Source organism: Urocitellus parryii, chromosome 6 (assembly GCF_045843805.1).
Source record: "Urocitellus parryii isolate mUroPar1 chromosome 6, mUroPar1.hap1, whole genome shotgun sequence".
Taxonomy (NCBI): Eukaryota; Metazoa; Chordata; class Mammalia; order Rodentia; family Sciuridae; genus Urocitellus; species Urocitellus parryii.
This window is the reverse complement of record NC_135536.1, coordinates 89,580,287-89,598,830: the sequence shown is the minus strand read 5'-3', so window position 1 is coordinate 89,598,830 and position 18,544 is coordinate 89,580,287. Positions and strand designations below refer to the sequence as shown.

At 34.5% G+C, this 18,544-nt stretch overlaps 2 protein-coding genes across 4 annotated transcripts in view; one reads left to right on the top strand and one right to left on the bottom strand.

Moving 5' to 3' along the window:
• Nucleotides 1–750, bottom strand: part of Ganc (glucosidase alpha, neutral C) — a 78,114-nt gene extending 77,364 nt beyond the window's left edge. The window contains exon 1 of one of the 3 annotated variants that reach the window (XM_026392794.2): nt 668–750. The gene's annotated coding sequence lies outside the window, so the exon portion shown is untranslated. The other 2 variants (XM_026392803.2, XM_026392787.2) reach the window with 2 other exon arrangements.
• The window catches only part of Tmem87a (transmembrane protein 87A), a 61,595-nt gene continuing 43,662 nt past the window's right edge, over nt 612–18,544 (top strand). Inside the window, exons 1-6 of the mRNA XM_077799461.1 lie at nt 612–780; nt 2,027–2,087; nt 5,175–5,260; nt 9,671–9,784; nt 12,358–12,411; nt 12,518–12,562. Of these exons, the coding sequence (XP_077655587.1) occupies nt 625–780; nt 2,027–2,087; nt 5,175–5,260; nt 9,671–9,784; nt 12,358–12,411; nt 12,518–12,562 (516 nt within the window). The 5' untranslated portion in view covers nt 612–624. The remainder of the gene's footprint in view (nt 781–2,026; nt 2,088–5,174; nt 5,261–9,670; nt 9,785–12,357; nt 12,412–12,517; nt 12,563–18,544) is intronic.

Below are 18,544 nucleotides of genomic sequence, written 5' to 3'. Positions count from 1 at the left end.
CTGCAGTTTTCTCTCAGTGGCAGTCATGCTAAAATACTGAAAACTGATGCACTCTTTTCCCTATTTTAGTTTGAAAGAGAAGTACCGGCGAGGTATTTACTGTAAGCTGATTGTCCGGCCAATCTCCTGTAGCTGAAAAAGGCTCTTTTAAAGATTTTTTTTTATTATACCATCCAGCTAGGAATCGCTTCTACTACACGAGTGCCAAATTCCAGCCTTTGCTTAAACAGGTCCCAAACGGGACAACTTGCTAAAGGACGCCTATCAGGCAACCAGAATTACCGCTTCTCCAGACTTCGGACCCCGTTGGACTTAGAAGGAATGAGGGGTTAGGGCAAGAGGGAGGAGGGGAGAGCCGAACGCTGCAGAGCAGAAGCCGGACGCCTGAGTGGCTATGGGAGATCTTCTTAATCAAACCGACCAGGTTGCCACAGGACGACGCCTGCGCAATAGGTCCAAAGTCTCACACTACATCTAGTACGACTGTCAGAGCAGTGGCCACTAGGTTGCAAAACAAACAAGCCCCAAGAGGTTTCGAGGACCCGGATGATCCCGCCCTCAGAGCAGAGCCGGAAGAGGGCGGGACAAACCGGAAGGAGGTGAAATGCTTTCAGTAGACACTCCATGGCTGTGAAGATGGCGGCAGCTGCGTGGCTTCAGGTGTTACCTGTCATTCTTTTTCTTCTGGGGCCTCAATTGTACCCATTGTCGCTTTTCGGCGTAGGGCTGGCACCCGTTTCTGCTGCCGACCGATCCAAGTGGCACGTTCCGATACCGTCGGTGAGTGTTAAAAGAGTAGCGAGCTACTGAGCCTGGAGGAGCAAGAGGTGGGGCTACGGCGGCCCAAGGGGTTCATGAAGGTTCGGAAGAAGATTGCTTCCGAAGGGGTGGGATTCCGGGAGAGTCTGTGTAGCCGGCCCCCTGGGACCCACCTCCCTGGAGCGGAAAGCTGTTCTTGGTGGAATGGCTAGGTAGAAAGTCAGGGATACTTAAGCTGCGCAAAGGAGTAGTAGAACGGGTTCTCATTAGAAAGTAACAACTTTCAGTGCCTGACTTGAGAGAGATTTAAACTTGATATCAGATAGTGTTTTATTTTTCAGCTGAAGTTTTACAGAGTACAGTGAGCCCAAGTTAGGAGGGATGTGTAAAAAGACGTCTTCGTTTCTTTTTACCTCTGCACTCTTTTTTTTTTTTTTCTGGGTAATTCTGCTTTCAAAATGGTTAGATTTTATTTTCACTTTAAATTGGTTATTCTAAGTTTTTCTAAGGTTAAGAATCCTTGGTATTTAAAAATCTATTTTCAACATCGGAATGACTAAAAATGAAAGAAAGAATTCTAAAATATAATTTGGTAAGGCTAATTTTTTAAATTTGGTCAATTAACTAGATAAATAGACTATCTGTTCCACCCACTTTTTAAAACTTCATTTTGTCCTTCATAGGACATAAACTAGATGCAGGCACGAAGTTCTAAAAAAAAAAAAAAAAGCATTAACTGTGTGAAAACCACGTTGGCTTTTTTGTTTCATTTTGCTGCGCTCGCCCACTGTAAATTTATACAGCATACATTATAGTTTATATTCATTTGGTGAAGAACTTGTTCTCAATTTTAGGGTTTTCCTGGTTCTTTAATGATGAATAGTTAAGTTTTAGATTTAAACATAAGAGTGATTATTTGAGGCGGGACAACCGACAATGACACCTAACCTCTATTGGTTCTTCTCGGCATTGATCAGTGAGTGAAGGAAATGAGTTGATTATTGAGGGGTAAGACAAATGAAGATTTAGGTTGAGCTTCCTAGTAGCCTCCCTTCTAAATTCCTTGCTTTGTGGCCTGTGGGGAAAAATTGTGCACTTTGTGATCAAATTTCACTAAAAGAAAAGACGTTACTATTTTTTAGTTAAGAAAACTAACTTGGGGGGAAAAGCTAATTTTAATATTTTATACTTTTAAGTAGCTATATTCTGTTGTGGGAATTGAAGTGATCTGATGCTAAATTTTCTTTTTTTTTTTTAAACTTTGCAGGGGAAAAATTATTTTAGTTTTGGAAAGATCCTTTTCAGAAATACCACTATCTTCCTGAAATGTGAGTTTTTGAATTTCATGAATTTTCTTGAGTTTTTGAAGTTATAAGTGAAATTTCTAAGTTACCTATTTTCCACTTCTGATCATGTATTTGCAATGTATTTTTAAGTTCAAAACTTTGGTAGTCCAACACTATATAGGTATAAACATTTGGTATAACTAAGGTCCTTTCATTAAATACTATTCAGAATACTTGTGTGAACTTTATTTTCTTCCCTTATTTTTCAGTTTATTATACATGAATATACACTATATGTTATATACAATAATACTTATTATATGTCATATACTCATTTATACTACATTAAATTTGTGTTGAATAAATAGTCTGCATATGTATAAATAGTTATGCATTACATATATAACATTCAGTCATCTCAGTTGAATTATATGTAATTATGTCGGTTGATTGCATAGGTTTTTAATCTGTTCTGAGTCATAGAGATATCAGTAATTTTACACTTGTATGCTGATTAGATGTTTACTGAAAACATGACCTAGGTTTGTCAGACCATTGCTCAGAACAAATGTGTTCAATAGATCTTTTATTTACCAAAGGAGTATTTTACCACCTTGAGGAAGATGAAGTTTAGATATATTACCAGGAAATAGGGATTATGTAGAACAAAACCAGTTTGTCTAGTGGGACAACCACTGTATCTGAATCTAAACTATTCCATTGTGTATTAAAGAAAAGCTTCCTTTTAGTTCTGAAACGGGCTTTATTTAAGAGAATAAATGGTTATGGGAAGCTCAGTTTCAAGATGAGGGATAAAATCCAGATGATTGCTGTACAATTCTTTTTTCTTTATTTTAAACTGGGAATTAAACCCAGGAGTGCTTTAGCACTGAACTACAATCCCAGGCATTTTTATTTTTTAATATTGATTCAGGGGCTCACTATGTGGCTGAGGTTCGCCTCAAACTTGAAATCCTGTCTCAGCCTCCTGAGTTGCTGGGATTACTGGTTAATAGGTTCACTACGTATTTTTAACAGACTAATGTGTATTTCTAAACATACCTTCCTCTAGAAAGTGCAAAGTTTAAAGGTGTAATTAGATGATTTTATTCTTTTAATTGTTTAGTAAATAGTTGTTAAATACTTATTATGTACTGGGTACTCTTTTATTTTTTTGTGGTAATATGGATTGAACCTAAGGGCGCTCTATTACTGAGTATCACCTGTAGTCCTGTTTATTTATTTCGGTACTGGGGATTAAACTCGGGCACTCAACCACTGAGCCACATCCCCAGTCCTATTTTGTATTTTATTTAGAGACAGGGTCTCACTGAGTTACTTAGCACCTTGCTATTGCTAAGACTGACTGCGAACTTGTAATCCTTCTGCCTCAGCCTCCTGAGCTATTGGGATTACAGGAGTATGCCACTACGTATTTTTTGAGATAGGGTCTTATTTGGTTGCCGAAGCTGGCCTCGAACTTGCAGTCCACCTGAGTAGCTGGAATTATAGCTGCCCACTCTCCTGGCCTGGATACTCTTTTAGACAGTAGTATTTTTCTCACCTGCATTTTGATCTATATTTTAAAGTTTTTTGGAGGATTTGAGGCTCCTTAAAAATTTTCTGTTACTTCTGTGTACCAATTGGCTGTGATTTTATGTTTTTGTGCGTATGGTATATGGTCTTTTTTTTTCTTTTTGTTGTAGATGGACACAGTACTTTTATTTTTTTTAAATTTGTTTTTATGTCGAACTGAGGATCGAACCCAATGCCTCATATGTGCGAGGCAGGCGCTCTAACACTGAGCCACAACCCCAGCCTGGTGTATGGTCTTTGATGGCATAGATGCGACCATTTTCATCATCTCTATTCAGGTCTTCCATTCAGAGTTCTAAACTTTGTCTTATTATTATTTTTTTAACATAAACAGCAATATTTTTGCAGCTTAGTTCCCTTGCATTCTTTTTTAGGGGATGTTTTCTTACTGACTTAATTTATTAATCCTAGCTCTAGAGGTGTTCTTCTGAATAGTTCATAGCTAGATTATAGTATCCTTTATATCATTTCCATAAATTATACTCAACAAATTGAAGTTTTGCATATTCTAGCACTGCCCTATGAAAATGTGTGGTTGTTTAAAAATTAATCTGAGAAAACATTTTAAAATAAACAAACAAAAAGGAGGAGCTTATAATTAGGTTGCTTCTTTTGTTGTGAACCAGAGGTAGATTCCTGAATGCAGTCATGATTGTCACATTTGTGTAAAGCAGGGAATCTTTAGTGTATTGTCCTTTTCCAGTGCTTTTCCAGATAAAAGGGAATGCTGACTTCTCCCAGGTGAGACAGCTAATCAGTCATATAGTTAGATTTACATTCCCAAATTTTCAGAATAGTGCCTTGATCTGTTAAAATAGTGTGTCCAAACTTCGAATTATATGAAGTTTCCATGATTTCATGAGGCCTAGGGTGAGCTTTGAAAAAAAAAATCTAATACTGTCTTTTCAACCTTTCCCAGCCATGCTTGCTTTTTTGTTTATTGCTCTTTGTGTCCATCATTGATGTCTTTCAAGGTCTAAGCCAGGAATTTTTCCTTCAGTGGAACTATTATTTAAACCACAATTAACAATTGTGAATGTGACATTTTTCATGTTATTCTGTATCTCTTCAACTAGAGTATAGCCTCTTTAAGTATCTTTAGTAATTCTTTCCTGTCTGTTTTTTTCTTTGACCTAATGCTGTGCTATGCTGTGCTGTTGTACCTTTGTAAACTCTGTTCAATAAATATTTGATTACTAGAAGACTGGTTTTAACTTGGAACTGTTTTTATCACTCCCAAATTTTCCCAGTAGAGATCTAGAAATCGAGGTTTTTAAGGTATAGAAATAGATTCACAGTCAAAAGAATAAAAAATTACTTAATTATTATCCCTTTCTGAAAATAACTATATTTTATCTAAAGAATATTCAGTTCTTTTTGCATATGTTAACCCATTTCCTTATGTTAGGAGAAGGGATGATCTCTCAGTATTTAAGTAGAGGGTAGATAATAATTAGAATATTATAGGGAAATGCTTTTTGGAAAAATGCTTCACTTGAGAATCATCTTTTGTTTATAATTATTTCTTTATAGTTGATGGAGAACCTTGTGATTTGTCTTTGAACATTACCTGGTTCCTGAAAAGTGCTGATTGTTACAATGAAATTTACAATTTCAAGGTAAGGAACATAAAATTATAGATTTTTCTTCGACTCTAGAAAGGTCATCTGGTCCCAAACTCTTAATTTTATAGAGGAGAGAATATCATGTAGTTGTGGAGGAGTAGAGCTGTAACTAAAATCCATTGTTCTCAATTTACAGATCTGCTATATTAGCAATTCTCAGACTTTTTTTTTTGTGGTGCTGGGAATTAAAACCCAGGGCGTTGTGCATGTAAGACAAGCACTCTGCCAACTGAGTTATATCCCCAGCCTCAAGTTCTCAGACTTTTTGATCTTAGAGCTCTTTTTATTTTTTTCTTTAAATATTTTTTTAGTTGTTGATGGACATTATTTTTATTTTTATGTGGTGCTGAGGATTGAACCCAGTGCCTCACGCATGCTAGCAAGCACGCTACCACTGAGCTACAACCTCAGCCCCTTGATCTTGGAACTCTTAACATTCTTTTGTCACTTTTTTTTTTTTGGTAGTGGGAATTGAATTCAGGGACACTTTACCACTGAGCTACATCCTTAGTCCTTTTTTATATTTTTTAATTTTTGAGATAGATTCTTGCTAAGTTGCTGAGGCTGGCCTTCAATTTGTGGTCTTCCTGTCTCAGCCTCCTTAAGTCTCTGGGATTACAGGCCTGTGCCACCATGCCTGACAGAACTCTTAGCATTCTTAAAATTGTGGATACCAAAAGCCTTTTGTTCACATTGATTTCTCTTTTGGAAATTAAAACGGAGGAAATATATTTAGTAAGTTATTATTAAACATGTAACTTTTTACGTGTTAGTATAAATAACATTTTTAACGAAAACAACTATTTTTCAAAAAGCATAGAAGGTTAACATTATTTTACGTTCTTATAGATCTCTCTTTCTGCCCATTCTCCATCTTTTCCCCCACCCCACTAGGGATTGAACCCTCACCCTACCACTGAGCTACATCCCCAGTCCTTTTAATTTTTAATTTTGAGACAGCGTTATGTTAAGTTGCTAAGGCTAGCTTCAAACTTATGATTCTCTTGCCTCAGTCTCCCGTACTGCTGGTACATGTGTGTCACCATGTCTGACTTGTAGATCTTTTTAATTAAAATCTGTCAGAACAGAAGACTGCTAGATTCCTAAATCTCATTTTTTAACCTATTTGATATATTATTTTAGGTTGAAGTATATGTTGAAAATCTAACCTCATACATATACATAGTTGGAAAAAGAACTGGTATATGAGTAATCTTTTAAATAATTAGGAATAGTTCTGTTTCTGTACCAAAACTATAAAAGGGTTTAAGATTTTTATTTATTTTTTATCAGTGGAGTTTTTTAAAGATCGATTGAAATGTGGAATCTGAAATCATATTAGTGAATTTTTTTGTGTCCTGTAGTATGAAATGCTTGAATGGATCTTTTTTTTCTTTTTAATATTTCTTTTTTTAGATATAGATGAACACAACACAGTGGCTTTATTTTTATGTGGTGCTGAGGATCGAACCCAAGTCCCGCCTGTGCTTGGCGAGCGCTCTACGCTGAGCCACAATCCCAGCCCCTTGAATGGATCTTTTACCCATGCATGATTTTAATATCATTCATTGATCATTTAGAAAATATTGTTGATGGAATTATATAAATCTTTAAAATATTAACTCATTGTATATTTAACTCTAAATTTCACTGTTAATAACTCTCATTTCTATTTTCATACCCATCTTAATCAGTAGTTCTATAATATTATCAATAATATTATCAATTTCTTCCTTGAAGTTATAGTCCTTAGCATTCTTAAAATTATCGTGGATACCAAAAGCCTTTGTGCACACTGGTTTCTCTTTTAGAAATTAAAACTGAGGAAATATATTTAGTAAGTTATTTTAAAGTGGCACCTTGTAACATGTTACTATAAATAATATTTTTAATGAAAATAACTAGTTTTCAAGAAGCATAGAGGGTTAACTTTATTTTGCATTCTTGTAGATCTCTCTTTTCTTTCCATCCATTCTCTGTCCGTTCCCCCACCCCACTAGGGATTGTACCCTTACCATACCACTGAGGTACATCCCTAGTCCTTTTAATTTTTGATTTTTTATCTTAAGACAGGTTTGAGACAGATATCTAGGAGAATATTTCCCAAATCACCAAGTCTGAATAACCATAGTTTGTCAGTCATTTTTTCAAGTTAAAAAAAGTTATGTTTTGCTCACATGACAAAACAATTACACAATGCTTTTTTCAAGATATTCATTTATCATATTTTGCATACTTTCCATTTTGTTACTTAAGTGATTAAAAAAGGCATGTACTCACAGACCCAGACTTGTTTTTATTAATAATCCTTTGTTGTGATGGTGGTGGTAGTGGGGATTGAACCTAGGGCCTCAGGCATGCTCAGCAAATGCTCTGCAACTGTGCTACATCCCTAGCCTTTTTAAATTTTTATTTTGACATAGGGTCTTGCTAAGTTGTTCAGGTTGGCCTCCCAACAGATGTGCCCTACCATGTCTGGCATAAAATTAATAATTTTAAAAGTTTTACTGTGTGTCAAGGACATTCTTACATCTTAGATTTTTTTTTTTTTTTTTTTTTGTAACTTGAGTTTATGACTGTGAAGAATGGAACTGCTAGTACAGTTTCATGCCACTGTTTTGGTTCTTGATAAGTGGCAACAATTTATTCACCATTGTTTTTGTACCAGGAGTGCATAGCAAAAAGAATTTGATTTCTTAGACCTTCTGAAAGGGGTTATGGACCATTCTTTTTAGAATTGCCATGGTACTGCCCCGCCAGTGGAGGGGCCGGGCCCTGGGCCGAATGTTTTCTCTGATATAAGGAGGCTGATTCATAGTGGGGTAGGGAGGGGGAGCATGGGGGAATACATGAACTCTAGATAGGGCAGAGGGGTGGGAAGGGAAGGGAGGGGGCATGGGGTTAGAATTGGTGGTAAAGGGCTGGGGATGTGGCTCAAGCTGTAGCGCGCTCGCCTGGCATGTGTGGCCCGGGTTCGATCCTCAGCACCACATACCAACAAAGATGTTGTGTCCGCCAAGAACTAAAAAATAAATATTAAAAAAAAAAAAAAAAAGAATTGGTGGTAAAATGTGGTGGTGGAATGTGATGGATATTATTATCCAAAGTACATTTATGAAGACACGAATTGGTGTGAATATACTTTGTATACAACCAGAGATATGAAAAATGGTGCTCTGTATTTGTAATAAGAATTGTAATGCATTCTGCTGCATATATAAATTTAAAAAATTAATTTAAAAATAAATAAAATTTATAAGTTATAAAAAAGAATTGCCAGGGTACATGATATTTGAGCATTAAAGATACCTTTCTCTAAGATGGATTTTTCAGGCCTTTTCCATTCTGTTTCTAGCCCACGATTTGCAATTTGCACCTTATTTCTTTTTTTCCCCCCTAAAATTTTTCTATTCTTGAAGTTTCTTTACAAAGATAACATGGTCTTTAAAAAGTGCCCACCATCCAGGTAGTTTTTCAAAACATAAGCATTTTAAATCTCTGCTTGATACTGAAGTTTTATATGATCTTTTATGCAGCAGTGGTACTTGTGTTTTGTTTTTGTTATATAACATTGGGTGAGATTGACTATGACAGAAAGGAATGAAAGGTGTGAAGAATTTAAGAGAGAATTTGTAACATTTCAGAATATAGTTTGAATTATCAGTGATACTTTTCTCTTGCTTGATTACTAATTGAATTTTCAGTAAAAGGCTCAGACATTTGAAACTTGTATAAAGTGGTTAAGAGCTTAGCAGATTGTCTTCATAGGAAATGCAAGTATCAAGTATTTTGGATTGCTATAAGATGAAAATATGAAGATGATAAAACAAAAGGTTGGAGGTTTGGTATTGGAGCTTTTTCTAATGAAGGCAACATCAGAGATGTGGATATTGGAGAAAAATCACAGAACTAATAGGTCACAAAGATAGAAGTTGGAGAGTATCAGCAATAGCTGTGAGGAAGTGTATATCTTTTTATTAATGTTAAGTTGGTCAGTGACTCTTTCAAATGTATTTTCATGTGACAGAAACTCTGAACTCTGACAGTTTCCCTCAGATTTCCTAGAGAACTATCTTTTGTGAGCCAAAGACAAGAATTCAGCCCTTCAGAGTTTCTTAACATTAGATTCCTGGATACTGTTTTATGGTCTTTGCTTGATGCTATTAATTTTTAAAATAGCAAACTAAAAACTTGTACCACAAATTTGATCTATTTGTTATCCTCTGAATATCTTGTATGTGATAGGAAAATTAAATACTTTGTATCAAATTCTTTTTACTATGCACTCCTGGTACAAAAACAATGGTGAATAAATTGTTGCCACTTATCAAGAACCAAAACAGTGGCATGAAACTGTATCTTTGTATTTATTTGTGTAAATACTTTGTATCTCCCCTTTTCCAGGCAGAAGAAGTAGAGACATATTTGGAAAAACTTAAGGAAAAAAGAGGCTTGTCTGGGAAATACCAGACATCATCAAAATTATTCCAGAACTGCAGCGAACTCTTTAAAACACAGGTAATCTTAAAAAGGGATATAGAAGAGGTGGATAATGTAATTCTATATGTATTTAACATAATCAGTTCCCCCTACAATTATTTCTTTTTTTTTTTTAAATTTTTTTTAGTTGTAGATGGACACAATATCTTTATCTTTATTTGCTTATTTTTATATGGTGCTAGGGATAGAACCCAGGGCCTCATGCATGCAAGGCAAGAGCTGTACCACTGAGCTACAACCCCAGCCCTACAATTATTTCTTGTAGGTGAAATAATTTGGAAGCTTGTTTTGATAGGTGCATAGTCAACCACTTATATATTCATCTCATTAAAGAGAGGATATACTTTGTATGTAAAAAGCAGACTTTTTTTTTTTATTGTGGAAGATATATATTGTCATTTTAACCTTGTAAGTACAATTCAGTGACTTTAACTATCACCACTGTCTATCTCCAGAACTTTCATCATCCCAAATGAAACTCATACCCATTAAACAGTCACTGCCCTCCACTCCTAGTCCCTAGTAACTTTCTGTCTCTATGATTTGACTGTCCTAGATGCCTCTTAAGTAATATCATATACTTTTTGTTCTGGATTCTTTTACTTCACATGTTGCCAAGGTTCATCTGTGTTCTATCATGTATCAGAATTTTATTCCCTTTTAAGACTGATTTATATTCCCTTGTTAGTATATTTCACATTTGTTCATTCATCTGTTGATGGGCATTTAATGCCTCAAAAAGAAATTATTATTATTTTTACAATCCTTCTGATCAAACCCAGCATCTTGTGCATGCTAGACAAGCATTCTACCACTGAGCTACATCTTCAACCCTTAACACCTCAAATTTTTAATTCTCTTGCCTCATCTAATTACTAGGTTCCCAGAAAAATCAGTTTTTTTTTTTAATGTTTTACTACTATAGATCTGAAGTCAAAAGGATGTCACTGCCTTAAAGTGGAGTTTTATACCTTATTTTAGAGAAAGAAGAGATGATTAGTATATATAAGTTTTGATGCTATAAATATTTATATTATGTAAGTGTGGTTTCTAAAGTGAAATTCTATTTACTTAGAAATAGAATCATAGATATTGAAAATAGTTATTTTGATAGTCTTTACTGATTTAAAAATTGCTTTGGAGGGGTTGAGGATGTATCTCAGTGGTAGATCACTTGCCTATCATGTGTAAGGACTTTGATTCAATCCCCACCAAACCCTTGAAAAAATATTGAAAAAGTTGTTTGGGAATATTTTCCAAATTGCCATGAAATGGCAGGGAGTTCCCTGAAAGTTAGGTATTCTATCCAGTCTCTAGAGGTAAAGTTTATTTATAATATTTGTTTTTGTTTGGTACTGGGGATTGAACCCAGGGGCTCTCTGCCACTGAGCTATACTCCCAGACCTTCTTATGTTTTATTTGGAGACAGAGTCTTATTAAATTGTCAAGGCTGACCTCAAATATGCAGTCATCCCACCTTAGCCTTTGTATCTGGGATTACAGGTGTGTGTCACCACACTGGCCTATTTATAAGATTTTAATTAAGAATTGCTAATTGATAAGCAAATGAAGTAATTGATTATTGAATTATTAGAGTTCAGTTCTTGTTATAGTTTAGATTTTTGGCAGGGAGGTGTATTGGGGATTGAACTTGAGCTCTGAGCCACATCCCCAGCCCTGTTTTGTATTTTATTTAGAAAGAGGGTATCACTGAGTTGCTTAGATATTGCCTTGCTGAGGCTGGCTTTGAACTCGCTTTCTTCTTGTTTCAGCCTTCCCAGCTGCTCGGATTACAGGCGTGTGCCACTGCGCCCAGCCATAGCATAGATTTTATGGACTTGAAAAGGAAATAGCTTTTAAATGGAAGAGAAAAGGTTAAAAAAAAAAAAAAAAAAGGAAGCCAGAAATGATGTTGAGTCATTTGTATGTTTTCTGTTTTTCTCCAAATTTATCTCCAAGCTAAGAGGATTGGTTGGTCTTTCTTAGATTTGATTATGGAAAGCTATGTGTTGAGTCCTAGTACTTGAGGTTCCCTACTTTTAAATCTGATATACTCTTTCCAGATTCATGTACACATTTTGGTAAGATTTTCTCTTCTCCAGTCTAATGTAAGAATTGAATTACATAATCTAACTACTCAGGAAGGAAAATGCCTCATCTACCAATAACTGGTAAGATGGGCAATTAGTGTAGTCTTTTGTACAACCATTGAGTGTTCTGTGGTAGAAGAAATAGTGGACTTGAGAGTCAGGAATTTAGGTTGAAATCCTATTTATTTATAGCTTTTATACTTTTTAAATCTTATTTTCCTCATCTGTACAACAAGAGACAATTTTGTGAGATCTGCCATCCTCTGCAGATACCCTGTATCTTAAGGTTTTGTCATTCTTAAACATTTGTTATCCTTACAGAGAAATTGACAATTTAGTTTGTTATTATTTTTCAGTTTTCGGCAGGGTTTTTTAAGAAATTTTTGACTGTGGATACTCTATTATAGTTTTTATTATGTTTCCTTTAACTGTTTCTGAGTATTTTAAAGCACACTTTCCTTTTACTATTTATATATCTTTAATTTGTGTTTCTTTTGATAGAGTTTTTCTGGGGAGTTTTTGCATCGGCTACCTCTTTTAGGAGAAAAACAGGAGGTAATTGTTTTCCTTATGTATTTTTATTTCTTTATGTCTTTTATATATCTGAGAGTAAAGTAAAAATTCTGAATTAATTTTCTTTTCTTTTTTGTGATATTTATAGGCTAAGGATAATGGAACAAATCTTACCTTTATTGGAGACAGAACTGTAAGTCTATTTGGGTATTTGGGGCATTTGACCATATTTTAATTTATGTTCATACATATTTTAATTGTTCTCTCAGTATGCTAAACACCGGTAATGGTTGCCTCTGGGTAATATTACCAGCTTTTTACTTTATCTTTTGCGTTTTGTGTATTTCCATACAGATCTGTACTGCTTTCTTAATTATTCCTCCCTTCAATAAGTATTTGTTAACAGGAAACAACTTTTTCAAAAGGACTTTAAATTCCATCTAAAATTATCAATGCTAGAATATAATTGGAATAAAGTTTGGAAAATTAAAAGGCTAAAAGTTATATATGTGCTTTAAATTTTCAAAAATACACCTTGTATTGAGGCTTATTTTGCTTTCTAATTTATAATAACTAATTCTTCACAAAATTTTCAGTTAAAAATATAGAGGAAGTAAAATAGTTATTCATGTTTAGTCATGTTTTTTTTTTACAAAGCTGATTAATTTTATAACAACTTAAGATATAATAGCACAAAACTTTTAAAGTTTTTAATGGTTTTTAGTGTATTCACAAGTTGTATAACCACCAACCACTAATTTTAAAATTCTTTATCATGCTGAAAAATAACCTGGTAGCCATTATCAGTTATTTTCCATTTTTCATTCTCCAGTCTCTTGCAATCACTAATCCACATTCTGTCTCTGTAGGTTTGTCTCTTCTTGATATTTTATATAATGGAATCATACAATACATGACCTGGTGTCTGGCTTCCTTTTACAGTTTACAACTCTGTCTTAACCTTTACTTGATTCCTGCGCAGAACCTTATGATCTGCCAGAGATGAATGATTAGAACTTTCTCAGGTTTCCCCTGACCTGTGCATAGCTATGGACATGTGTGCACTGCCCTACACATTTGCTGGAATTTTTCAAAGTTCCTATGGGGCATCTCATTCTTGACTTTTTCCTCTTCAGTTTTTGTTCTGCTTCTTGATAGCTCCATCTCCTAATGTTGCATAGGCAGCTATGATCTTTAATTATTGTTGCTAAGTGTTTTTGACAAATGCTCTGAGTATGGGATTTTCATGTTGAGTAATCCCTGAGGTCAAATGTAGAGAAGCCCTGAGATTGGAGGTTTTCAGCAACCTGCTAGTCAGCTCAGGTGATTGGTCTTTAGGGATCTCCAAATCTGTTTTCCTTTTTCCTGTGGCATCAAACTGCTGTTTTTCAAAGCCATCACCAGTTTCAAGGACATTGGTTTCACGAGCTTGGAAGAAAAGAATGAAATTAGGGTAAACAAAAACTTTATGAGCTTGTTTATCTTACTGAGGTTTCAGCTATTTTTCTTGAAACAGTTCTTGGATTATTGTGAGTCTTTAATTTCTGAAGTTCCAAAAAAGTTAATTTTTATATAGTTTTTGTCAGTGTTATCATTACTTTTGTGGATGACTGGATTTTCAGAAGTTCTTATTTGGCCATTCTGCAAGTGTCCTTGAAACCTCCATTCCAATTTTATTGTACAAAAGTTTAAAGTGAAAATGGGGTAGGCATGACAGTGTTCATTACTTTTTTTTAATATTTATTTTTTAGAAGTAGTTGGACACATACCTTTGTTTTATTTAATTTTTTTTTATGTGGTGCTGAGGATGGAACCCAGGGCCTTGTATATGCTAGATGAGCGCTCTACCACTGAGCCACAACCCTAGCCCTCATTAATTTTTTTTTTAAACAGAAGTTGACTATTGTCTTTTTTTTATTATTATTACTAATATGGATGAATTCACTGTCCAAATTTAGAAAATGTGCATAAGCAAAAAGAAGAAAATAATCACCTGTAATGTTGCCACACAGATATATATAAATATATTTATCTTCTATGTGCATTTTATATTTATTTTAGAAAGGGAATCTTACAGTGTGTGTTATGGCAACTTTTTTAAAAAAAGATTGATTTTTACATTTTTAAAGATTTTATGTATTTATTTTTATGTGGTGCTGAGAATTGAACCAAGTGCCTCACACATGCTAGGCAAGTGCTCTGCCACTGAGCCATAATCCCAGCCCAGCAACCTGTTTTTTAACTTAGCATACTTAACTTTAATGTGTATAATGTGGACATCTTTCCAGTTCAATAAATGTTGTGTTGTGTCATTACTTAAATACCTGCATAGTATCTTACTTATATCTTACTGTACCCATTTGTTTTTATTATTTTGTAGTTTTAAGTAGTGTTGTGAATTTTGTCACAACATTTGTCTCTAGATCTCTATTTTCTGACTTCAGAGGAATTCTATATTAATTAAAGGTGTTGATTTGATTTAAAAGATAAAATTCATTATTATGAATACAAACAATAATAATGTTGGTGAGGATGTGGGGAAAAAGGTACACTCATACACTGCTGGTGGGACTACAAATTGGTGCAGCCAATATGGAAAGCAGTATGGAGATTTCTTGGAAAATTGGGAATGGAACCACCATTTGACCCAGCTATTCCTCTCCTCTGTTTACCTATACCCAAAGGACTTAAAAACAGCATACTATAGGGACATAGGCACATCGATGTTTATAGCAGCACAATTCACATAGCTAAACTGTGAAACCAACCTAGATGCCCTTCAATAGATGAATGGATAAAGAAAATGTGGCATATATACACAATGGAATATTACTCAGCAATAAAAGAGAATAAAATCATGGATGAAATTAGAGAAGACAATGCTAAATGAAGTTAGCCAATCCCAAAAAACCAAGTGCCGAATGTTTTCTCTGGTGTAAGGAGGCTGATTCATAGTGGGGTAGGGAGCGGGAGCATGGGAGAAATAGAGGAATTCTAGATATTTATTTTTATGTGGTACAGAGGTATGTGAAGGAAGGGAGGGGGCGTGGGGTTAGAAATGATGGTGGAATGTGATGGACATTATTATCCAAAATACATGTATGAAGACTCGAATTGGTATGAGTATACTTTGTATATAACCAGACTTGAAAAATTGTGCTCTATAAGTGTAATAAGAATTCTAATGCATTCCGCTGTCAAATATAAATAAAAAAGTTAATTAAAAAATTAAAATTAAACTAAAAATTTTAAAAAAGTTAAAATTCTTTCCAAAAGAATTTCTTTCCCTAGCAGCTAATTTTATTTTCTAGCATTTTTAGCCATTTGGTGTGATTGCACAGAGTACATGTATATTAACCAAAATAAGATCATTTTACATATGCCTTGTTTTTTTTTCTTTTTTGCAAAAAGGAGATTGAACCCAGGGCAAGTGCTCTACCACTGAGCTATTTCCCCAGCTCCATAGATGCTCCTGTTTAATGTTTTTTTTTTTTTTTCCCTCACTGCTAAATTGGTACATTTAATACTGTCTCACCTTTTTGTGACTGCATAGTATTCCATTCACCACAGTTTTAACAGTTAACTTAATCCATAATATTGGGTTGTTTTCCAGATTTTTACTGTTTTGATAGGGTCGTATCCATAATGTCTAGGTATGTCTTTGTGCATATTTGTATTACTTTCTTTCATCTTAATTCCTAGAAGTGGAATTGCTGAGTCTAAGTATTCATTTTCTATGTTTTTTCAAAGTACTCTGTAGAGAAGTTTTAGCAGTTTATCATCCTAAGAATGTAAGTTTGTTTTCCCTGCTTGTTCACAAACAATGGCTGTTATTATTCAACACAGATTTTAGGTAGTTTGTTTAGATACAGTGACAATTTATTACTATAAATTGTTTTTAAAAAATATTTTTTAGTTGTAGGTGGACACAATACCCTTTGTTTACTTAGTTTTTTTAAGTGATGCTGGGGATCGAACCCAATGTCTAACATGTTCTAGACAAGCATTCTACCATTGAGCCACAACCCCAGCCCTATTACTATAAATTGTATTGAAAAAATTATTCTTGAAGATGAACACTTATGTGCATGTTGGCTGTTTGTAATTGTGTTTTATTCAGTTTCTTCTGTGAGTATCACACTTTGAATTCTCTTCAAGGCTTGAACCCTGTTCCTAGTGAAAAAAAACCTGGCTGAAAGATGACCCTATTGAATATTACAAGTAATCTTATGAAATACTTAGATTATAATTAAAAGAAGTAAAAAAAAAATCTGTGCTTTTATCTTCCTGAAAATTTGGGTCTAAAGTGAATACTTTTAATCCTATTTAAAGGGTACTCAGAAATTCAGTACCTCCATCCTGTTTTATTAAAGTTCTCATGAAGCATGCATTTGTAGAGGAAATGTCCTTTCCATGTCTCTTCTGTTAAGAAAGGATTGATAAAAGGAATGTTTTCAATATTTTGATTGGTTTTTAAATTTAAGCAATAATGTGATGTTTGTTATTGTGATTTTTAACAAATTAATAGACTTTATTAGTTTTAGGTTTACTAAAATATCCAGCAAAAGATACAAGTAGTTTCCATGCCCCACTCTGTGCCTGCATATTCAGCCTCCTTCACCATCAATGTACTGTAACATTGTAGTACAGTTGGTATAATTGATAATCCAGCATCCACACATCAGCAGCCAGTGTCCATAGTTTTCATTAGGGTTCACTGTTAGTGTTTTATATTTTGGGTTCTGACAAATGTATAATGACATTTCCACCATAATACTATCATACAGAATAGCTTCAGCCTTCTGAAAAGCCTCTGTCCTCCTCCTGTTCATCTCTCCCTCTTTCCTAACTCATGGTAATTACTGATCTATTTCCCTAGTTTAACCTTTTCCAGAACATCATATGGTTGGAATCATACAAATATGTAGCCTTTTCAGATTTGCTTCTTGCTTTTAGTAATATTTATCTAAGATTCCCCTGGGTGGTCTGTTTAGTCCTAAATAGTATTCTGTTGTCTGGATGTATCACAGGTTTCTTCATTTGGCTGTTGAAGGACATCTGATTGCTTCCAAATTTTACCAGTTATGAATAAGCTCCTGTAAACGCTTGTGTACATGTTTTTGTGTGGGCATAAAGTTTTAATTGTATTTAGGTGAATGCCAATGGGTGCACTTGCTAATTTTATGATAAAAGTATATTTTGTTTGAAATCATTATAATTCCACCAGTGCTTTATTACAAACAGAATGTATTGGAAATAAAACCACCCTTGTAGTGTGCCTTTCTCCCAGCAATGATAACTGGAATCCCACATGCAGCTTTAATTATCTTACCTTACTGATGGTTGTAGAAAAGTTCTGCTGAAGCCAGATGCAGTGGTGCAAACCTGTAATCCCAGCAATTTATTTGGTAGAAGGAGGCTAATAGATTACAAGTTTGAAGTCAGCCTCAGCAATTTAACAAGACTCTGTTTCAGAATTAAAAGTAAAAAGGACTGGGGATGTAGCTCAGCAGCACTCTTGGGTTCAATCCCCAGTACCAGAAAAAGAAAAAGAACCTATTGTTGAAAGCTTGTTATAGTGTTGAGGCACTATCATGAAGGCACTGTTTTTAAGACCGATCTTTTAAGGTGGAGGAGATAATTGGTAATTGAGTTGGTATGATAAAAGACAAGCTCTGGGGTCAGATGTCCTAGATTTCAAAATTCTCCTTCATGATTAATACGTTGACTTAGGATGGATAGTTATTCTCTTGTGTGCCTCTGTTTTGTGCACAGTAAAATGGAGCTCATAAGAATGATGTCATTGAGGTTACCAAGTAGGGGTGTTTAGGTTTCCACTCTTCCACCAAAACAACTATTACGCTGGTGAAAAATGTCACACACCAACTTTCACAGAACTTTTTTTAAGTTCAAAAATTAAAAATAACTAAGAGAAGCTTAATAGGGGAAAGAAGCTGCCACTTTGTCCAGTAGACAAAAGACTTTAAATGAACTGTCTCACATATTTTCAGACAACTAAAAGAAACCAGGAGGACACAGAGATAAAACAAAAAATATATTAAAAAAATAAGAAATGTAAAGTTGAAAAGTACATTAAAGGAAATGAAAAATTGTCTAGAGGGGTATTTTTGAGCAGGCAGAAGAGAGAATGAACTTGAAGATAGGACAATTGAAA